We start from the raw sequence: 24,819 nt of genomic DNA on the forward strand, positions 1-24,819 counted from the left end.
AGAGAGAGAGAGAGAGAGAGAGAGAGAGAGAGAGAGAGAGAGAGAGAGAGAGAGAAGGAGAGAGAGAGAGAGAGAGAGAGAGAGAAGAAGGAGGGGGGAGGGAGAGGAAGAGATATTGAATCTAGGACACAATATGACCCTTAGAACACAATATGACCTCTAACAACATCTAAGGGATCATAGGGTGTCCTAAGGGGTCATATGACACTATATTATCCCTTAGAACACCATAGGACCTATAATGACACCAAATAGTGTCCTAAGGGGTCATAGAATACCATATGGTGTTTTTATGGATCGTTGGTGTCTCGAGGGGTCATATGGCATCCTATGACCCCTTAGGACACCATATGGTGTTGTTATGGGTTGGATGGTGTCTTAAGGGGTCATATGGTGTCCTAAGGGGTCATAGGACACCATATGACCTCTTAGGAAACAATACAACCTCTAATGACACCTAAGGGGTCATATGGTGGGCTAATAGGAATTACAAAAGAAGAGAAAGAGGGAGGGAGAGAAGAAGAGAAAGATGGATGGGTATGGAGGAAGGGAGAAGGGGAGAGAGCAAGAGAGAGAGGGATGGGGTATGCAGGAAGGGAGAAGGGGAGAGAGAGAGAGTGAGAGAGAGAGTGAGAGAGAGAGAGAGAGGAAGGAAGGGGGAGGGAGAGGAAGAGAGATTGAATCTAGGACACAATATGACCCCTAACAACATCTAAGGGGTCATAGGGTGTCCTAAGGGGTCATATGACACTATATTATCCCTTAGCACACCATAGGAACTATAAAAACACCAAATAGTGTCCTAAGGGGTCATAAAACACCATATGGTGTTGTTATGGGTCATTGGTGTCCCAAGGGGTCATATGGCATCCTATGACCCCTTACGACACCATATGGTGTTGTTATGGGTCGTATGGTGTCTTAAGGGGTCATATGGTGTCCTAAGAGGTCACATGACACCATATGACCTCTTAGGAAACAATATGACCTCTAATGACACTGAAGGGGTCATATGGTGGGCTAATAGGAATTACAAAAGAAGAGAAAGAGGGAGGGAGAGAAGAAGAGAAAGAGGGATGGGGTATGGAGGAAGGGAGAAGGAGAGAGAGTGAGAGAGAGAGGGATGGGGTATGGAGGAAGGGAGAAGGGATGAGAGAGAGAGAGATAAATATAGAGAGAGAGAGAGAGGGAGAGGGAGAGGGAGAGAGGGAGAGAAGAAGGAGGGGGAGGGAGAGGAAGAGAGATCGAATCTAGGACACAATATGACCCTTAGAACACAATATGACCCCTAACAACATCTAAGGGGTCATAGGGTGTCCTAAGGGGTCATATGACACTATATTATACCTTAGCACACCATAGGACCTATAACGACACCAAATAGTGTCCTAAGGGGTCATAGAACACCATATGGTGTTTTTATGGGTCATTGGTATCCCAAGGGGTCATATGGCATCCTATGACCCCTTAGGACACCATATGGTGTTTTTATGGGTCATATTAGGTCTTAAGGGGTCATATGGTGTCCTAAGGGGTCACAGGACACCATATGACCTCTTAGGAAACAATACAACCTCTAATGACACCTAAGGGGTCATATGGTGGGCTAATAAAATGATATATTAAATTTAAAGTTTTGAATAGAACATCATACAATGAGACTCCAAGCGAATAAACAACAAGGCTTCGCTAAAAAGCAAGTGTAAGAGCTTGACCTAACCCTAAGAGTACTACCTAAGTTCTAAAACATATGATCCTATTAAATTTTCAAGGTTATAGGACTGATCTCGATTGTGACTATAGGAATTACACACTTGGTTTCTTTCATGGGTATATACCATTCCAAGCCGTTTGACAAGTGATGATCGTCATATACTACCACTGCCATGCATACAACAAACTTTAATTTCTTTAGGTGACAGGCATTGTGTAACAACATGGGAACTCTCACATACCCACTACTATCATTCTCCAGGACATCATCTATGTTACTCTCCCTCTTTCTCTTCCTACCGGTTGTTTCTTTCTGAAAAACATATTGGAGGTACTCTAACTCATCATGTTGCTTTGTTGACACTATTTTCCACATCTACACTGCTCATTAAAAACACATTCAAGAAGAATATTGCTGTAGGTTTCCTTGTTTGTCATGGTAATACACCCATGGTTCAATTTCAAACCCTATTCTTCCTATTCAATATACACACAAATCCATCAGTCAATTTTCTTAGGAGAGCATACATGATAAAAATCAAAGAGGAAGTTGTAGACAAGAAATAAATTCACTTACTTTTATAGAAGTGCAGACACAGTTGCAGTGGGGTATGGAGGGAGGGAGGGAGAGAGGAAGAGAAAGAGGTATGGGGTATGGAGGAAGGGAGAAGGGGAGAGAGAGAGAGAGAGGGATGAGGTTTGGAGGAGGGGATAAGGGGAGAGAGGGAGGGATGGGGTATGGAGGAAGGGAGAAGGGGAGAGAGGGAGGGAGAGAGAGGGATGGGGTATGGAGGAAGGGAGAAGGGGAGAGAGAGAGAGATGGGGTATGGAGAGAGAGAGAGAGAGAGAGAGAGAGAGAGAGAGAGAGAGAGAGAGATTGTAGCATTTGAGAGGGGGAGATAATACACTTACATGTGTATATATATACTTAATATTATATATATATATATTATATATTATATGTATATACACATTATATTTACAATATCATATTATACACATATTATATATTACATATATTATATGTATATACACATATTATATATACAATATCATATTATATAATAGTGTGTACGCATTGTTTATAGTAAAAAGAGCATGTACACGCTTCTTACACCATAAGTACCCCGTACGCGCTTTTAAAACCATAAGTACCCCGTACGCACTTTTGACTGTTTAGGCTTGGAAATGGGCCTGGATGACAAAGCTACGGTTTGGAAGTTTGATTTCCCTCCATTTCTCTCATTTTTGACGTGTTTTATTTTATCAACTTGGTTTATCAACTTTGTCATCATCAGGTTTACACTTCATCAAGTGGGTATTTCTAAAATTGCCACCATATTTTCACCCATCTTCTGAGCTTTCTAACCATATAATTTTTTTTCAATTTGAACAACAATAACATATTATTATTGAATTTCTTTTACCAGTGTCTCCATAGTTCTCACAAACATAGGTGCACCATTTTTTGAATAACTTTTGATATACTTATCCAAATTTAAATTTTTTTATATATTATTGTAGTGCACTTAATTCTTTACAATTTAAAAAAAATAAAATTGTATTTTTGATTTGTTTAGTGCAACTTATGCTTCGTGCATGAATAGGTACCTAATTTTCAGGATGTGCTCGATTGGAAAAATCATAAAAAAACAAATACTCAACAAAAAATTACAAAAATTACACATCTTCTAGTGCTCACTCTTAAATATTTTTTTGCCAAAGGATTTGTCAAAATACTAAATCTAACTATGACTTTTTTGATGCACACGTCAGACACTATCTTATGTTTTTTAGAAAAAATGAGGGTAAGTTTTTCGTGCACGAAGGATTTGACCCCCTTAATTTTATCCAAGTTTGAAATTTTTTAGTAGTTTGGAAACTAGATTCAGAGTACTACAATAATTGTTCTTTGATTATCTTCATATCTTGACTGGATGACTTTCAAATTTGTCTCCAAGTTCAGGTTCACCTGATTTCAGAAAAAAAGTGTCCGCTTATACCACCCTTTTTGAGCACCATCTTTATGCACTTACCCATCTTGTAGGATTCACTGGTGCAGAAAAATCTTTCCTTGTCAATTTCTCACTTGTAACAATAGGAGTACTTATTGGTTTAGAATCTCGCATACCAAATTTCTTCAACAATTCCCTAGCATACTTAGTTTGATAGACGAGAATACCTTTGTCATTCTGAGTAATCTGCAAACCTAAGAATTTTTTTATTTCCCCAATCATAGATATTTAAAATTCCTTCTCCATATTTTTAGAAAATTCCATGCACAATTTATCTTCACCTCCAAAAATAATGTTATCAACAAATCCTTCAATAATAAGTATATCATCATCAATGATCTTATAATATAAAATACTGTCAGCATTACCCTTAGTAAAACCAAGCTTCAAAAGATATTTATCCTACCTTGCATACCAAGCTCTAGGTGCCCTTTTCAATCCATATAAAGCTTTCCTTAGCCTGCAAACTATGTTTGTATCATCTGATAGTGAAAACCATTAGGTTGCTCAATATAAAATTCTTCATCAAGATCCCCATTGAAAAATGCACACTTAACATCCATCTGATAAACCTTGTAGTTTTTATGGGCAACATAGGCCAAAAATAATCTTTCAGCTTCAATCCTAGCTACAGGTGCAAAAGTCTCACCATAATCAATTCCTTTCTTCCGAGAATATCCTTTACAAACCCAACTAGCCTAATTCCTTAAAACTTGACCATCCTCATTCAATTTATTCTTAAAATCCCATTTAGTTCCAATAACATTCTTATTTTTAGGCTAGGGAACCAAAGTCCATGTGTTATTTTTCTCAATCTGATCTAATTCTTCTTCCATAGCTTTCAACCAATATTTATCTTTACATGCTTCAATTACTGATATCGGTTCAACTTGAGAAATTAAACATACCTCATTAGTTGCCATTCTTCTTCTTGTCATCAATCCATTGTTCTTATCCCCAATGATCTAATGTTCTGAATGATTCAATCTCACATACCTAGGAGTCTTCTAACTCTTTGTTCCTCTTCCTGGCTCTTCAGTTACTGTAGAATTTTCTGATACTGCTAGAGTAACTTGTTCAACACTTTGTTCTGGTAAAGGTGCTATCGGTTCAAATATAATCATCTCCACTGCCGGTTCCTTCTTATAAACTTTGACTTGACCTCTATTCAACTCATCCACCTTGACATTAGCACTCTCCACAATTCTCTGCAATCTCTTGTTATAACATCTATATGCCTTGCTTTCATTAGAATAACCAAAAAATATGTCTTCATCACATCTAGAATCAAATTTTCCAATGATATCATCTCTCTTGATATAAAATTTACTACCAAAGATTCTGAATTACTTAACTGTAGGTGTATTGCCAAACCATAATTCATAAGGTGTCTTACCGGTTTCTCCTTTGATATGTACTTTGTTGAATGTATAAACCATTGTGCTTACTTCTTCTCTCAAGTAGATATGAGGTAGACTAGCTTCCATCATCATTGTTCTAGCAGCATCCAAGATAGTTATGTTCTTTCTTTCTTTCTTTCTTTCTACAACTCCATTCTACTAAGGTGTCGGGGGAGCAAAAAATTGTCTTCTTATACCATGCTTCTCACAAAAGTTATCAAACTCACCGGATGTGAATTCTCTACCATGATTTGACTTCAAACTTTTAATTTTCAATCTTGTCTCAGTTTTGACTTTAGCCTTAAAGATTTTAAACTTTTCAAATGGCTCGGATTTCTCTCTTAGAAAAGTAACCCACATAATTATAGAGTAATCATCAATGATTAGCATGAAATATCTATCACCTTGAAAACTTTTAACTCTAGTAGGGCCACACAAGTTAGTATGAATAAGATAAAAAACATCATTAGATTTATCTTGTATACTCCTAAAAGAGGTTCTGACTTGTTTACCCATTTGACATTCTTTATATACCGGATTATAGGGCTTCACAATCTTAAGTATATCTCTAATTGCCTTAGTTGAACTAATCTTTATAATGCAATCAAAATTTACATGACACAACCTTTTATGCCATAGCTAGCTTTCATCAATTTGTGCAAACAAACATGTCTTGTCACCGGAATTGAAATGAAATAGATTACCTTTTGTCTGTGTACCGGTTGCAATCTCCAAACCATATCTATTAATGATTTTGCATTTTCCATCCTTGAACTATAATTGAAATCCCTTATCTACCAATTGTCCTATACTCAAAATATTATGCCTCAAACCTTCAACGTAATAAATATTATCAGTATTGTTCTTACCATCCAATGATATAGTTCCTTTTCCTTTGATCATACATTTTTTTCATCTCCAAATCTAACTAGACCGCCATCAGATTCTTGCAAAGATAGAAACATCCCTTTATCTCTAGTCATATGATGTGAACAACTACTATCAATTACCCATTCATCCTTATCTTCAATTTTAGCAGCAAGTGCCTTCTCTTCAGGTACATTCTCTTCCAGTTCCAGAACATCTTCCTTGATAGCCAAGAACACCCATTCCTTTCCATTGCCAGAACCACTAGCAAAATCTTCTCCCGGTTCATCATCAAAATTAGTAATGCTTTCCTCATCCGCTATGTAACATGATTTGTCTCTATTTTTCCTATACTTATACTTGTTCTGATATCCAGGGTTAGGCTTAAAAGATCTTCAAACTCTTTCTTCAAATCTTGAATTCCTTTCAGGACATCTAGATGCAAAATGACCAATCTTATTACATGCAAAACATTTAAAAGGTGCTTTTCCTTCATTCTTACTTCCCACCAGTCCTTTAGGTACTCTTCTAGCAAATCTTGCTTCAAGTTGCTTAAACTCATCATATTGTCTCTTTATATCATCCAATTCCTTTGCATATAAAACTTTCCAATCTTTCTTACCGGTTGCTGATGCAGATTCATGAAAAGCAAGTTCAAATTTCATAGCTCTAGAAGGTCCAAATTCTTTAAGCTCAAAAGCAAATAATTTATCAACCAAGGTATCTCTGTTGATAGATATATTAGTGATTGTTCTCAACTCATTAATAGCAGTAGCCTTCATCTTGTAAGCCGGTGGTAGGGCTCTCAGAACTTTAGAAACAATCTCATCTTCACTTAGAGTTCCACCACAACATTGAATGCCCATAACAATCTCATTTACCCTTTCCATGAATGCAGTAATCCTTTCATCTTCTTCCATCTTCAAGTTTTCATATCTCACCTGGTAACCATCAAGTTTAGAAATCTCCACTATAGGGTCACCTTCATTAAGAATCTCCAACTTATCCCATATAGCCTTTCTAGGTGATTTCTCAGTTAATCCCATTATTTCTTGATTAGAAAGTGCACATAAGAGGGCTTCTCTTTCTCTACAATCATTCTCAAGCTCCTTATCCAAGTTTTCTGGAGGAGGATTGCTAGATGTCAGATTATGAGGTGTAACACCATTCTGTGTGATCTCCCAAATTTCCTTACCGAGACATCTCAGATGAGTCTCCATCCGAATCTTCCATATTGTGTAATTTGTTCCATCAATCCTAGGAATATCTCTCTGAAAGATAGCTCCAGATGAACTAGATGAACTTGAATTGTTATTCGCCATAGGATCTTCCTCAAGCAGTTAAGCTTTCTGCAAAGAGGACCAAAGCTCCGATAACAATTGTTAGACAATTCAAATAACCAAAAGACAACTGAGAGCAGGAGGGGGGGAGGGTGAATCAATTGTCACAGATTACTAGAACATTTAGCAATTAAAACTTTAATACCAGAACCCAAAACATTAATACCGGAATTCTTAAACCAAATACCGAAATAGTAGTTAAACTAATTAAACATTAACAATAATCAAAGAATAAATACCATCCACATGACACCAAGATTTATACATGGAAAACCGAGTAAAGGGAAAAACCACGGTGGGAAGCCTACCCACAGTCAGATAATACTTTTGTAGTAAGTATGTGAATTACAATTGAGGGGCATGCACTTGTAGGAAGACCAACAACCTAGAGTGCACTGCTCATCACAAAAGGAGTCTCATTGACTACATAGAAATTCAGACTACAATCCGAAAGAAGAAATGAATTGTAAAGATATCATCTCCTATGCCTGAGTATAGTTCCAATTAAGCTCAATACCGGATGACTAAATCCTATTACATAAACCCAATTCGATCTCCAATGATTGACCAAATCCTCTACTTGAATGATATTACATTATTCACACATTACATACACATATCCCATTCTACGTATGGTCTACAATTAGATCTTACATCATATATATACAAAACCTCAACCATAAACTATCAGGTCGGCCACCAGATGGTAAACCAATTACATAATTACAAAACATGTCGGCCTTAGACCAAACACACAATATCCAACACATAAGACATCTTGGAAACACATCGAGAGGTCCAATCTACACGTTACATTAAGCCGGTCCATAACCTAGATAAACCGGGACCCAATATAGGTCCACATGCTAAAGCAATGATATGCATCCGCCAAGTCTTGAACATGATCACAATTAGCATCCTGAATCTCCACCAGAAGCTGCACCAACACCACTTATGCATATCATCAAAGATCTTCATCAAAAGCTTTGCTGGTGAAACCCTCGTCGGAACCACAAGCCAAGCTTCCAAGCAAACAGGATAACATCCGATCACTAGACCAAAACCAACTTACTAAATATGAACATGAGTATCATGAATAAGCCAATTACATAACCAAAACATACCGGATCCAAACTAGCCAGAAACTACTCAACCTACTGGGACTAGAAGGGTGCCAATAAAGCATCCAAAATAAGTAGTGTTGACATCAATGAAAAAACATCAATGCAACACATAATCAATTCCTCCAAATGGCCAACAATAAACTTAGACCCATTCAACTCCAGATCTAGTAGTCCTAGGGTATTAATGAGATCCAAAAGATCCTGCTTACTATCTTCAGAAATCGGAGCCCCGCCACTTTTATCCATATTTGAAATAGGGAAATTAAAATCCCCCATTCAGATCCACTTCTCATTATTAAAAAGATGTCTAGAATTTACCAAATAATTCCACAAAATCTTCTTGACACTCCTACTATTAGGAGCATAGATATTGGAAATGATAGAAGAAGAGTCACCCAGAAGATTAGTGATTCTGGTGGCAATGTGATTGAAACCAGATATAATTGCCAAACCTTGCACAATTAATGGATTCCAAAAAGTAGCAATTCCTCCAAAGGCACCATCCGCATCAACACAATGAACACCACAATCCTTAAAAATAACCAAGTTCAACTTTAATTGTTTATCAGAATGCATTTTTGTCTCTTGGATAAGATAGATTCCTTGTCTATGATCTTGAATTATATTTGATAGGAGATCATGTTTATGGGGGTGATTGAGCCCCCTTATGTTCCATGAAATGATCTTCATTTAGAACGATCAGGGGAGCCAATCCCCATATCCTTAAGAGTTCATTGTGAACCATCGACAATATTTGACTTACTTTTCATATCTCTACTAAAGAGGTTTGGGGGTATTCCAACCCCTCTTGGTTCTGAGCCACAATATGCTCTAAACTTGTTCTTGGATTTAACACCCACAAACCCCGACGCCACCCAAACATTTGAGGGAGTATAACTCCGACATTGATTCTTAGATCTAACTTCAATAAAAGGATTAGGATCCTCAGTCTTCGGGCCAATATCCGAAGGGGAATTTGGATGAGAGGCATCAGAGGAAGAAGAGTTCAACTGCCCTGACTATTCATGGGAAGAATCCATATCCACAATCAAGTTCAAATTTGTTTCGGTCACTACATTGGGAAGGGCAGCATCAAGATTCACTTTATTTTCCTCCAATGGATGGGTGATCTCTCCCTGAATGTGAAATTTCGAAGGTGGAGACCTAGAAGGATCCTCCTTCAACTCACTCCCCATAACTTCCCCCTACACCATTTGACAATCTTGACTATTAATATCTGGAGCCACCCTCTCATGAACCTGAGAACAGTGAGGCCCACGAGGCATTTCCACAACAATAACCAAGTCAGAAGATTTTTTCCTCCAAACTTTATTAGACTAATTCTTGGTAGGGCAATCTCTGGCCTAATGACCAACCTTCTTACAATGAAAACAAGCAAAAATAATTGATTCATATTCCACTTTTTGAATTCGTTTCCCAAATTTAAGTTAAAAGTGACTTCTTGGGGGAGGTGTGACAATTGCTTAATATTCACACAAATGTGAGCATAGACCAATCTTCTTTTAGCTACACTCATTGGGTCCACTAAAAGAAGCTCACCAAAACAAGCAGCCAACCCACAAAGATTTCCTCATCCCAATATTTCAAAGTTAGACCCGACTGATCGAACCCAGATAGGAGCTTCATTGCATTGCTAATCCTTTGGGATGAATCCAGGTTCCCATTTCTTGAAAGCCAAGGAGGATTTCCCCAGTAGCTACGATCCTCTAGCTAACACTGATTTTAAATCTTCATCACAAGTAAAGGAAAAGGAGAAAAAACCATTTGCCATTGCAGTAACCTCAGTTTGACCTTTTCCTCTCCATTTGCAAGCAACCCATGACCTAATAGATTCAATATTGGGACACAACCCCACAAATTTGCCCACCAAAATAGAATCCATATTGGCCAGATTTTTATCCACAATGAAATTCAGAATGAATATAGAACAAATACCAGAAATGGGGTTAGGGCTGTGAGAAATAGGAGAAGCTGACTTACCTTTCTGGTGTGAACCAAATAAGGTTATCCACTTGTTATTGCAGTCAGAAATAGACAAAGAAGAAATCTGGCACCTGACATGAGCACTGGGATCCTCAGAACCATTCGAGCTTTCGAAATGGCCAGACGAGGCATGATTGTAGCACATTCGAATGCATTGAGTAGAGCAATCCAAGGAATCCCTGCCACCCCCATCAACCTTTCCATCCTCATCCTCTTCCCCCAAGATATTCCCCGTGATTCCTCTGCCATTTCCGCCTTCACTGTAATTTCCCGCCTACTAAAAATTCAAATTTTGAGCACCCTCCGCCATTTCCTCCCCCAGATTTTTTAAATTTCTACTTGTTCACAATGATAGTTGTATATGTTTGTATAAATAGATATGTACCGACCATGTATAGTGTATTGATGAAATGATTAATATAAAATATTTCCTTAATTTCTCGTGGATATAACCTTTAATGACGAACCATATAATATTGTTGTGTTATGTATTATTGTATTTTTATCTTTAATTTTCTTTTTATTGTTTTCTGATATATCCACTCGATTTAATTTAACAGCCCTTTCTCCTTGCTGCACCTCACAACTCATGCTATGGAAAGGGTCTCTTTTGTTATCTTAGCCACTTTCACACACAGCTATCTCCTTTTCAACTCGCAGCCTCCACACTTTATTTTTCTCCCTTCAAAGCTCCAACAACTAACTCTTGAACTTAATTACTCAATGCTCTTCTCAAACAACCCGATTTTCCCCTCCCATCGTGATAGTATTGTTCCGTTAAATAATATTTTTTATCCTTTTTTCTAACTACCAAGTGTCCTTTTCGCTTAAAAAAATGTTCATTTATGATCATCTGCCATATTTTAGAAGTCAAATGGTTACCTTTGTGTGTTTGCATGACTATATTAGGCTTCCTTCTCATATTCCAAGAATGAATCCTTATTTCTCATGCAACCTTGATATCTTTCTAGCTATCTACAACATTCTTGATAATTTTTGTTGACCTAATATTTCCTTCCTAAGCTCTTGTCTCTATTTAGAATATCATTACTATTGATAGGTGATATTATTGATTCATTATTATATAATTCTACTATTATTATTATTTTAACCTTTCTTTTTGGTACACACATCTATTTGCACATTGGGATCTTTATCTCCATTTTCATTATCTTTACACACATACTAGGATGTCCGTCCCCACAAAATAGGGATTTAAAATCAATAGTTTCTTTTATCATTGTTATTCTTAGTTTCTTAATATATATTGGCTAACACAACATGCTCTCTCACTCCATTTTTCTATCTTGCTTTAAAAGGGGGGTTGAAACACTAAAATAGGGCCTTGAATTGAAAGAAAGATCTTATGTAGTGAACCCCTTTCTCTCTCTTTATATTTTATGTGCCTAAAAGACCTCAAAAACATAGGTTTTCCTTTCCTATTGATCCCTGTATATTTTTTTTTCAAATGTCAATTTATAGTTTTTTCAATTGTACTAGTTCTTGATGTCCATATTGAGTATATCATTTCATTTTTCTCTTATACCTCATTCAAATTTGTTTCTCCTGCTTTCCTCATTTTATTTTTCCTTTTCTTCTACTTTTGACCTGGAAGAAAAATTTATGTGAGATCATTAAGAATTTAATGAAAGGACATCCTCCATAAGGGATTCACCTCTAAAGAAATGCTTTTTCACTTTCATGTCAACATTTAGGGAAGTGTATACTTTAATTAATGAGATGAAATTAGGTATTGGGGGATGGAAAAAATGCACACAAGAGGGGTGATATGTTTATAAGTGGTAGTCTAAATCCTATCCAAACCACTTTGCACAATTCAATAAAAGGAAATTCTATTCACTTTTTAGTTTTGTTAGGATTGTGAAGCTATCATTTCATAAGAACACATAGTCTTGAATTGTAATAGAGCATCATAATGCCAAAATAATCTTATTGATCCCAACTCTAATTCAATGTATGTATTGTGAATGTCTATGTATGTATTGTTTGAAATGATATATTCTTATTAGATCCATACATTATACATAGACAATGTCCTTTATTTTTCTCTTACCATCAATAGTTATGATTCTCTTACCAAAAATCTGAGCAACCACTTCACCAACAAACTTGAATGATGCACCATTCCATTTATCAAGATTGATAACCTTTATTCTATCACCAGTCATTTGATTAGAGCAACCACTATCAATTACCCAAGCTAAACATTTTTTCATCATTTGAGTCATCATAGTCTTCTTCCTCAGATGATTAACCACTTTCTTTGGAATATAAATTTCTTTTAGGTCTATCCCATTTTCTTTTATGGTCTCTTTTCTTAATGTTATCTTCTTTGAATGTACACCTAGATGCATAGTGACCAATTCTTCCACAGCTAAAGCATTTGAAAGGTAACTTATCTTTATACAAGTGCTAGTGCCTTTCTTGAATCTTCTTAAAAAGTTTGCTTCTTAATCATTTGGATTAGCATTGTCTCTCACTTTCTTACTAGATTTGAATGTAACATCCCCTTTTAAATTTTCCACTTTGATCTCTCTCATCTCAAAGGTAGTAAATTATCTATAGATTTGATCCATTGGATGTGTCTAAATCCTTACTTTCTTCGATAATAGATACCTTAGGAACAAACCTTTTATGTAGGGTTTTAAGTACATTCTTTACTACCTCGTCTTCATCCAATTTTCTATCAAATCCTTTGATTCCACTAACCTCTGTAGTTACTCGGTGCATGTAGCTATCAATATTTTCATCTTCATAATTCTTACTCTTAAACTTGATTTTGTAATTCTGCAACTTTACTTGCAAATATCTTCTTGTATCATTCACATATGCTGCTAAGATTCTCCCTAAATTATTTGACAAATTTGCAGTCCATTACCTTCAAGATTTTTGTAGCAAATAATCCATATGATTTCATTCCTTTCCTTTCCATTATTGTAATGCATTCTAATTTCATCTCGGGTAGTAGGCAATGTAGAGGGAGGAGTATAACCATCTACAACAGAGTTCCATATTTCATATGCCATAAAGTTCAAATATGATTCCATCCTCATCTTCTAGAAGGAGTTGTTTGTACCATCTAACTTGGTAAGCTTGTTTGATCCATCTTGTGTCATCCTAGATGTACCTAAATAGGTTAAGTTTCTTATATAGGAGCTTGGCTCTGATACTAATTTTTTAACACACCTTAGAAATGAGAGGGAGGGGGGGTAAATTAGTATAGACATAATAATTAAACATTATTACTTAATCCATAAAATATTTAACCTTATATTATTATTTGCAACAGTGAAAGATATAACAATGAAACACCATGCAGAAGAGAACGCCAAATTTACGTAGAAAACCCAATTAGGGAAAAAACACGGTGAGAGTCTACTCATAATATATGAAATGATTAAAATAGAATTTTAAGCTCATTTCCAAGGAAGCACATTTCTCCTTGAATGATGCGTTAGTGCTTTTCATACATTGGATTCAACTTAGAAGGATGTGTTATGAAGGATTTGGGTCCCCTATTTTTCCTGGAATGGATCACATTGGTAATTTTTGGTCTGAGTGGTTTATTTTGTTTAATATTGTTTACTCTAGCTGTGGATGAATCTCAACTAGGTTTTTGATGATCTAACTTGTATTTAAGGAGTGTGAATGTATGAGTTGTGAATGGGATAGAACGTGAATTGATGTGAAGTGAATACGAATGTGAATGATGTGCAAGAAAATTTGATATTGTGAATGTGTGAAAGTCGATTTGTGAAGAGATTTGAAGATGATATATTTAGTGTGCAAGTGTTCTTAGATAGTGGTGGATATTAGATATTTTTGACATGATATTGGTTGCTTGACATAGAGATTTAAGGATAATTCCATGATCAGGATATTCTTTTCATATTATTTCTGCTATTATTTTTGTTGTGAAAAGACAATGGGTCTCTTGGAAACTCTTTGTATATTTCCCTAAAATAGTGAGCCCAGTTGTGCAAGTCCATGTATCTTTCCCTAAGGTAGTGCGCCTTAGTCTTGAAAGTCCATTGGGTGTATGATGCTTCTTTGCAGTGAGCCTAAAACATTGTAATGAATTTTATTTATATTGTGAGTATGGTTCTCACCATGGCTTTTTCTTGTTGGGTTTTCCACATAAATCTTGTGTTCATGTGTTGATGGTTGATGTTTTCCAATATTGTTATAGACTGGTTAAATATTACTTAATATTTGTCAGATCAGTTTTGTAGAGTTATAGATTGATTCACCCCCTTCTCAGTCCTACCATAGTTTCAACAATTGGTATTAGAGAAAAGTTCCTCTTAGAAGAGCTTAGCTACTTGAGGTAGATTTGGAATGACACAATAACTCAATTTTAAAGAAATTTTGATGGCACAATTTTTTCTTATTGGAAGAAGATGAAATCTTATTTGGAAACTTTGTCGAGTGGAGTCCAAGAAATTGTCAAATCTAGCTATATGCCTTCATCGAATGGACCTTAGACTCTAGATGAAGTTAAGAATCATGAGAATGATGCAAAGGATAGAACTGTAATTATCAGTTATTCAAGTGATGCAGTATTTTCCAAGGTTACCAAATTAAAAGAAGCCAAAGAAATCTAGAGCAAGTTAGTCAAGCATATGAAGGATATCCTAAGGTGAAGCAGGCTAAGTTAATGAATCTAAAATAGAAATATGAATGTCTAAAGATGATCGATGATGAAGGTGTTCAAATTTATATACATAGGATAAATGAGATTGTGAATGCTATCAGAGGTGTTGGTCGAAAGATGGAAGAAAGTGATGTTGTGAGAAAGTTTTTGCTGACTTTGCCTAACCCTACAAGCTTAAGAAGTGTGATAATGAATAATGTCATGATTTAGGTTTAAGTATACAATTGATCAACTCCTTGGATCACTATATGCATATGAAATATCTAAAATGGAAGATATCAAGAGAGAAATGAAAGAGGTCGCATTCAATGTTTCAAGGATAGTTGAAGATGAACCGGAAGCAAGTGAAAATATGGATGAGATCGAAGAAAAATTTGTGAGAAGACTAAAGAGAGGAACTAGAAAATACAAAGTTAAGTTACTTTTGAAATGCTTTAATTATGAAAGAATTGGTCATTATTCTTCTAAATGTACATATAATTAAGGAAGACTATAAGAGATCTGATGATGATGAGAATAAGGGTAGACACAAAAGATGACTTAAAGAAAAGGATAGATGATAGAGGTAAAGGAAAAATGAGTCTATGTTCTATAGAGACACATTCATCTGAGGATGAAGATGGTGATGAATCAAATGAGGAATCTCTGTTTCTAGCTATAGAAGAATTGAATAAGGAAATAAATAGAAGATTGGAAAGAATGAAGAACAATAGAAAATTAGTAAGGGAAAAGACTACATTGCATGCCAAAGTGCAACCAAAAGCTTGGATCTTTGACTCCGAATGGTCAAATCATATGACTGGTGATAAAGAGAAGTTCATTAATCTTGATTTAAGTATGATGGAGGATCAGTTAAATTTGCAAGAAAGGAAGTTGCACCTATTTGTGGGATAGGAAGCATTACAATTGAGTGGGTATTAATAAAAAATGATAAGAGATGGTTAATATTGTTGATAATTGAGAAGTTTTGATTAGATTAAATTAGAGAGGCTCAAACCATTACATAGCCCCACTACTTCAAAGAAGCCCAATGACTCACGAGGAGTGAGAGCCCAAAACTAGAGTTCCGATTGCCAAAAAAGAATAGAACCCAAACAAGAACCCTAAACTAGATACCACAAAACCAAAAGACTAGACTAGACTAAACAAACAAAGAGAACAAAAAACCAATAGACACATCCACATCGAATTTTTTTATTAATTATTTAAAAAATATTTAAATGGTGTTTGAGACAAAGACTATATATGCAATTGTTAAATAATGAAATATATGATTTATTTTACATTGATGAAATGAGATTTCCACATTCCATAGATCATCTATAGGCAAGCTTCTGGAAATGATTGTGTGCGCATTTTTGATCTTAAATTAATAGAAATTTTGGATCACACTCCGTGATCCATCATCGGGATGAATGAGATTACAAGAAGTAAAAAAAAAGTGTTTGCAGACTAGGATGATACTTAAAAAAGGGGGGGAGAGATGAAAGAGAAAGACAAAAATAACAACAACAAATAAAAACTTATAAGAGGACAAAAAGTACAAGCATAATAAAAATTGAAAAGTGAAAAAAAAAGAAAGAAAAGAAAGAGATAAAAAACATAAAGATAATAATAAAAGAACCCACACACCCACACACACAAGTACATGCCAAAAATCTGCAATTGATAAAAAAAATCGCATACAATCAAGATATCTTTTAGTGAGTTTTTAGTGGCTAATATTCACCAATTGGCTATTTTTTAAAATTTGGAAATCAAAATTTGGCTAATAGTTAAAGTTTTAAGGTAACCTAAATCGACACATTTTTACAATGGTTGGATTAGATTCGCCAAAATTTTATTATTTATTGTAAAATATTAAATTAATTCGCTAATAATACATTGTAATTATTAGTTACTTTAGGGTTCTACCAACAATCTTTAGTTGCCACCAGTGATTCAAAATGTAATCTAATGACCATCATTGCATTCCATGAGGTAAATTGTCCCTACAAGTTGTAATGGTCATGGGAGTTGAGTTTCTTTTCAATTGTTGGCCTTGATGGAAATCAATGGTATAAAAACAATTTTGGGCCCCATGAGTATTACAAATTTTAAGTACATTTTATGTGATGAAATACAAAGAGGGCTATTAGATTCATTTAAATTAATGCTAGTAACTAAATAAAGTAGTGTTTATCCTTTAAACTCATTAATGATTTCCACCTTAATCATATACTTTTCTATAAGAATTTATTTTTTTAATTGAAATTATTTGCAATAGTAATTAACGCATACTTGTGTTATTTTCTAAGATTCACCAAGATATTCTACCAAAACATTTCATAAAAATTCGCTAATATTTTATATCTTTCTTTGAGGGGAGGGTTTCTTAAAGTTATCACTCATATCTTTTTAAAAAATATAATTTTTGCTATACCTTATTAAAAAAAGTTAAAAAAAAAAGAAGATTTTAATATGTTTATCATTGCACCCTATTTCAATATTTAGTTTGACAAGCAAAGTTTTAAGATAAATTGTACATTATTCTAAAATAATGATTATCTTCTCTAAGATCATCAAAATAAAGATATTATTCTGATATGTCAATTTATTTTTGTTTATAGCAACCATTTGACATGCTTCAAATTGATATATAATTCATCTCTATTATGTTTAATAATATAAATGACCATACAAAGGGGGACAAATGTAAGAGAAGGGTCCCAAAAATATTGAAGTGAAAGTCACTTGTTCTATTCAACCACTATATGATTTACTATTTACCTAGAAGAAAGTTATTGTATACTTTAATTTGTTTTATTGAAATTTAATTTAAATTTGACTACAAATAAATTATCATTTCGTAACAAAAATTAATTATGATCATAAAAACTACCAATTGCGTCCATTGCATCAGTATCTGTAATGATCGAGACTTATAAAGATCATAGTGATTGTATGAGTACAATAATTTCTCTTTTTAAATAACTATTTAAATCAAATAAGTAATTAAAAAAAGACAAAAGGCAATACAAATGTACGATAATAATGTCTTTATTTCGAAACGTGCTGATAATAAGAGAAATATCATGGCCCAACAATGCGCTACCTACAATCACAAACATTACTATCCCTATTTTTTTTTTTGTTTCTTTAGGACATTGGCGTATCTGTGACATTGGCTGTAGTGGAGGTCTTATCCATTACATCAATCTGGGCCTTAACCAGACATATTCCTACCATCCAATACATCTCCTGTGTAAACAGAAAACTTGATACATGGCAGGAATCTTAAACAACTCCATCCTCCTCATGAAAACCTAATATGCAGCTAACAGCCTGGTTTTTAGAGAGTTCTGCAGCTGAGCAGGGTCCACATCTTTCATACCCTCTCTTAAACTTGCATGGAAGTAGAGATATACAAAGAAGTCACTTGAAGAAAACTGTGACATATTTACATCTAGACCGTGTTGTTCAACCTCCATGATCACCGTCCAAAAGTGCCTCGGCCTTCTAATGCTACTGATGATAATTACAGTCTCCCTTTCCTTAACCTCCACATCAACCCTAGGGACCTCTCTTTTTTCCTTCACCGTCTTCTCATGTAGCTTCTCTTGAAGACTCTCTCTCTTTCGCTTCAGTTGGCTTAGTTGCTCCTGCAGTTCTTTAATGTAATTGCCAGCATCCTCCAGTAGACCACTTCTGTTAGCCTACAACAATTCTCAGATAGAGAAAAAACGAAAATACTAAGTTGGTCTTTTCTTGAAGAAAACCAGAAAAACTGAGTTTGTAATTGTTACCTTTGGCAAAGTCGTTGGTATGAGAGATTCGAGTTTTGCACAGAAATATTTCATTCGGTTCCTCCTCAACCTCTCTGCAACCGTTCCTCTTTCAATATTTGTAGTTTCAGTTATCTGTTTCAGTGCTCCCAACAAATCAGTTGATTTAGGGTTTCTAGACATAGTAAGCCCTGCACAGCCTTTCGTTTGTTGGGAGATCAAATTCTTTCCTTAAAAAGTGGCAAAACCAAATTCACATGGGATAAAACTTGGTTTAAAAATCACATGTAGTCGCAAGATAAAATGGTTTCCTAACCTTGACTGTTAAGTTAGCGTGCTATAAGAATTTGACTATAAATACATTATCGCTTTCTGAAAAAAACTACCAATTGTGTCCATGTATCTCTGCTGATTCAGAGTCTAATATAAATAACTATTTAAATCAAATAACTAATAGTAAAAAGAGAAAAGAAAATGAATGCATGTGTGCGATAATAATGTCATTATTTGGAAACGTGTTGGTGATGTCTTTCAGCCATGGCCCAACAATGAGCTACCTACAATCACAAACATTATTGTCCATTCTCTGTATTTTTGTTTTTTTGGGATATTGACTTATTTGTGACACTGGCTGTAGTTGAGGTCTCCTCCTCATCTATCGCTTCAATTTGGGCTTTCAAAAGACATATTGCTATTATCCATTGTAGGAACTAATGGCTGGAGTACATGGAGTACATGGAGATGGAATCAAATAGGATTAGTCTTAAATTACACATTAAGTAACATATTAAATTTAAAGAACGTCAATCAATTATGAATGTTTTATATTTAAATCTAAAAATCAAAACTTAATGTGTGTCAGATTAAATAGCAATATTGACAACCGAGAAGGATGCAGCTAGATTGACAGCGTACAGAGGTCATATAGAAATCTCACCACGGTGAGATAGGAGAAGGAAGTAGTGAGGTTATCTGTATCAGCGTAGGGGCCCAAGAGAGGTTATCTGCATCTAGGGACCTGGCACGGGTAGTTAGGGACGTTCAATACTATTGTGACTTATATATCAAGCAATACTACTAGTAGATAGGAGGGCGTCAAGCTAAGTGGAGAGTATCAGATCTCAGAAATTAGTATCAGCGAGATTGAGGTCACCCATTGCTATGGGACCACCTCCTCCATGGACTCACTGTGTGTGGGTGGGAGCACCAGCTATAGGCATCATGATTTTGTATTTGACACAGCCATTTTGACGTGTATATGACATTGTATCCTGACACACGTGTGTAATTTATTGATGGGACACATTTTTTTTTTATGTGTAGAGTTATGCTATGATTTTATTTTTTATTATGATGGATTAATTATGATATGTGATATCTACGTATTTTGATTCTTTATGTACGTGGATGAATTTATTATGGTATGTAGTGAAAATTATATGATTTTATTGAAAATATGAAAGATAATGATAATGCAAATGTCTTTATGAAAAATATGAATAGTAATGAAATTTTTTTATATAAAATGTGAATGAAAATGATAATGCCAATTTTTAAAATAATATAAATGTTAATATAGATGATATATGGATTAAGATGTAGTGTATGTTGGTCGTGTGCAATGGATACAATTATTTAATTTTTTGAAATGATACAAAGGATAAGTAGAAGGTTTAGGCTAGTTGATAGGGTGGGCAAAGATGGAAAATCATGTTGGGGATGATTGGATAAAGAATAGGTTAGGTTAAGCTAATTTTTGCAAAATGGACACGTGCCCTTGGATCAACTTGGTGGGACTATGTAAAGAAATCACAATACTCAAGGTGTTAACCAATCTTGGCGGGTCATGTATAGAACAAGCACAAACAATTGATACAAAAAAAAAAATGATATGTCTCATTATACACCCATCAAAACACACCAAGATATAGATTGATCCTAAAAAATATTGGACAACATAACATAGGGCCAACATATTTCTTTCTAAAAAATGGCAAAATGAATTATAATTATAGATCATGTTAGAAATAGGAAAGATACATCCCCATGGGCATAGATGATCGAATAATAATAGGTGATAGGTAAATAGATGCGATGTTTGATGCCATGTTTGCAAGTTGGTTTATTATGATTATGAAGTGTGAATGTCGGTATGCATTGTTTATTTAGTTTAATTCGAAGTTTAGGAATATCAAAATTTATTATGGGTGGAATAGGATGGGAAGATGTATGGTTTTTTTATTACCGACAATGGATGTTTATTATGGAAATGGTTGTAATGGATGCATGAAATCATGAAGGCCATGATTAAAAATTCTAGATACAGTCAACCTAATCCCAAATAGAATGTAGGTGTAATCTCCAATGTTTGAATAAGGGATGGCGCGAAAGATACCTAGTGAAGATTGATCAAGACAAGCCATTATAAATTATATTATGGAAAGATGGGATTATATATACGAATAGAAGGTGGGAAATAATGAATATTACACATAGAATTTGCAACTAGGATTTCACCATGTTACTTGCCCAAGGCACCACCAGAGTGGTTTTCACCTTCAGAAGGATTATTTTATCATGCCCAACTTATTTAACATTTAGACATGGACACAACTATACTCTTTTTTTGAAACTAAGGTCACTTTAATTGGTGTCACATTTCAAATGACTCACTAACATGCACATTTATTAGCATTTTGTCTACAACATCATAGTAAGCACACTACCTCAAGGGCAATAAAAGAAACACACATTAGGTGTACCAGAATATATTTTTCCCATTCTTTAAATGGAAGTAAATTAGATATTATTATCTTAAAATTTGGTATACTTCATAGGGAACTCATTTGGATGTCCCCCTCAGGGTTTCTATATGATTGATCTATGATCTAGTCATATTTTTCTTTCTTGTCTCTTTCTAGGAATGAATCATATAATTAAATATTTAACTCCAGGCCAATGCATATATCAAATCCATCTTAAGCAAAAATTCGTGCATAGAGCTAATCCATCTCTATAAAATTTTGATTAGCTGTAAATTGCATCTTGTGGCTTTGGGTTCTCATCAGGCCTGTAATAAGAATACCATGGCTCTCAAAATGCACATTCTTGTGTTGTTATTTGCATTTCTACTACTGCTCTTCTTCTCTATTGTCAGTGAATGCTGACATAAGGATTCTGATCTTCATGTAAACATCATATGTACACCTTTAAATGCATTCTTCCATCATTTTCCCTTCTCCGTTTCCATTGTCATTCCATCCCATTTCATTTCTTGTTTCACCTTCTCATTTCCCTTTTTAGGCCTACACACCAAAGTAATTTTCTATTTGATGGATAATGTATGGCCTATATCTTCTTCCCTAACTCACGCAACCTAGATAGGTATTCCTTGTTTTTGCACTTATGATCATAGCTGCATTTTGTATTTATGAACATAGTGACTTATTATTTCTTCTAATATATATATATATATTTTTTGTAAAAAGCATATAATATAATGAATTCGCGGAAGTAACTAAAACATCACAATTGAACAAAATGTCTAGAGCTTGAATAAAAACACCAAAAATAAAATATCCAGAACTCAAACAAAAAAACCAAAATTGAAAGTAAACCCAAATCAAAACATAAATTGAGGAGACAAAATGCCAATAAAATAAGCCAAAGTTGGCATTTGACCTCTTTGTGAAGCTTGATATAAATTATTATCACAATTACTACATTATTGTCTTTGTCAATTATTTTCATTAAAAAATATAAAATCCATATTTTTCTACTAAAATTTCGTATAATACATAAGGATAAATCATTTTTTTATTCTTTGATATAAATTATTATCCTTCCTTCTTTGACCATTCCTTCAAGTAAATTATCTCTTATAGGAACCCTCATCTAAAGTTATCTATGTATTTTCCTTCATCTTCCGTCTTTCATTATCTTTCTTCCATTGTCATCCACCTCACATGATGTCCCATTCTACACATCTCACAAAGATGACCACTTTGATAATGAGCTCCCACTAGCTGATGCTAAGTTTGTTGCTCACCAAAATTGACCATCATCTAGATATCTCCTCCAACTTGTAGCCTACATAATCATGTCACCTAATCCTATCTCTCTTCAGTTGCACACTTCTTAAAAAGTATCATCACCCATCTTGATAGGTTAAAATTATTTCAAGGTATATGATATACTATCCATGCTCATGTCTCTTTATAGTTTAGTTTTCATACCTTTATCCCTTTCTTCTAGCCAACCTCTTTTTTTTTTTTTTTTTCCCTAACACACAATATTCCTTCACTAGAATTTTCATGCCTAATATTCAGCCAACCCACATTCCTGCTCTCTCTCTCAATTCCTTTATTTTTATAAGTTATAATCATGTCCCTTTATGCAATTGTTTTACCTCCTACCATTATGTGCTACCTTCTCAACCCTTACCCTTAAGTTATCTTGCTTGTTTTGAGCTCTTCCCACAATTTCCACTTCCTCTCTTATCCTATTCTTAACCTCAAAACCCCTACCACATTCTTATCATAAAATGAGAAAATTTAATATTATACCCCTCAACATCCCAATTTATACCCCTAACACTATGTTTACCATCTACTTCAAGAATGTCAATAATATAATGCTAGCATTCTATTCTTCTATCATCTTACACCCCGCAGGATAAAACCTCAAACCTGCTTTATAAAATAATATGTTTGGCTATAACAAATATACACAAGACCCATAGTTCATCATGCTAAACATTGGTACACATGTATAATTGGATAGTTGATCCATTTATATACATTCAATCCCTAACAAATAAATGTGCATTGATTATTATTTTGATGATCAATTCATAAATTAGCTTTTTCTCTATTCATTAAGGAAACAATAGTAAAATTGTTCTACTCTTTACCTTTATATTCTATGGATTCCTTCACTTATCTTTTAATGGAATATATTCAATTTAACATAAGATTTCAAGTCAATTTCATCAATGTTATACATTGTAATCAAGGAACAAATGAGAAGATGGTGGATTTTATCATCTATTGTTAATTCCTCCTTTCATAAATCTCCTACCATATTCTCAAATCTAATATCAAGGGTGTATTTATCTAACCCTAATAATTACTAAAGTTCTTTCTCTCTTTTTCTTAAGTTTCTATGTAGCCTTTTTCTTTCTTGAGTTTTTCCTCCTTTTTTTTTTTTTCTCTTTGTTTTATTTAATAATTTCTCTTTCTTCAATGAGGATTCTCCTTTTCTACGTTTGTTTTCTATGATTGGTTTCTTACATTATGTAGCATTGTCTTCTCTAATTTAAGTATTCATTACTAATTGTCATCATGAGTTACAAGTGGACTAGACAATTATTCACTTTCTAATCATGGTACCATCACATTCCTATATAGCTATTAAAATTGGGACAACTATAAATATCATGTTATTTATCACCTAAAAAAATACATTTGTATTTTCTTCCCTTTTTTCTTCAACACTTACTAGCATAATGTTTTGTCTTACCATAGTTATAATATTATGGTCTTTATGTCCTTCCTCTTTCTTTAATACCTCTATTATTATTGTGTTAGCCTCCCCCCAATCTAGTTATCATGGTAACTCATAGATGGTTATATATCTTAAATTTGTGGTACCAAATTATAGTGTATATTGTTAAGTGGTATTATAATTTCTCTCAATTTAAGTTCCCACTAGTATGTGCCAAATAAAAATTAAATACTCTTATAGCTAAACCCCATGTTTTATCTATGATATGATAGGTTGACCCTAACATAAAACACGCATTGCATTTCTTTAATGTCAATGTTTCTTCTATCTTTTTGACCACACTTCTAAATTATTCTTCATAATATTTTACACATTTTTCCTTAGTTTTGTCCTTCTTCAATATTTTATTTAT

General features: G+C 34.3%; 1 protein-coding gene across 2 annotated transcripts; it reads right to left on the reverse strand.

The window, feature by feature from the left end:
• Window positions 1-18,190: 18,190 nt before the first annotated feature.
• On the reverse strand, window positions 18,191-19,230 carry LOC131060294 (transcription factor ABA-INDUCIBLE bHLH-TYPE-like). Of its 2 annotated transcripts, none has more exons than XM_057993469.2 (2): window positions 18,924-19,230; window positions 18,191-18,809 (listed from the first exon to the last, which is right to left on the reverse strand). In XM_057993469.2, exons 1-2 carry the CDS (start codon window positions 19,083-19,085, stop codon window positions 18,444-18,446), a joined length of 528 nt encoding a protein of 175 aa, XP_057849452.2. In that variant the 5' UTR covers window positions 19,086-19,230; the 3' UTR covers window positions 18,191-18,443. The 2 variants fall into 2 exon arrangements, with proteins under 2 accessions (XP_057849452.2, XP_057849450.2); XM_057993467.2 differs by having other exon boundaries at window positions 18,191-18,833; window positions 18,924-19,221.
• Window positions 19,231-24,819: the final 5,589 nt, after the last annotated feature.

Source organism: Cryptomeria japonica, chromosome 1 (genome assembly GCF_030272615.1).
Source record: "Cryptomeria japonica chromosome 1, Sugi_1.0, whole genome shotgun sequence".
NCBI classification, from domain to species: Eukaryota; Viridiplantae; Streptophyta; class Pinopsida; order Cupressales; family Cupressaceae; genus Cryptomeria; species Cryptomeria japonica.

Coding starts and splice junctions, on each gene's coding strand:
- LOC131060294 (XM_057993467.2), bottom strand. CDS start 19,085: ATGTCTAGAAACCCTAAATCAACTGATTTGTTGGGAGCACTGAAACAG. Junction 18,834..18,923: donor TACCAACGACTTTGCCAAAG/GTAACAATTACA, acceptor GAATTGTTGTAG/GCTAACAGAAGTGGTCTACT.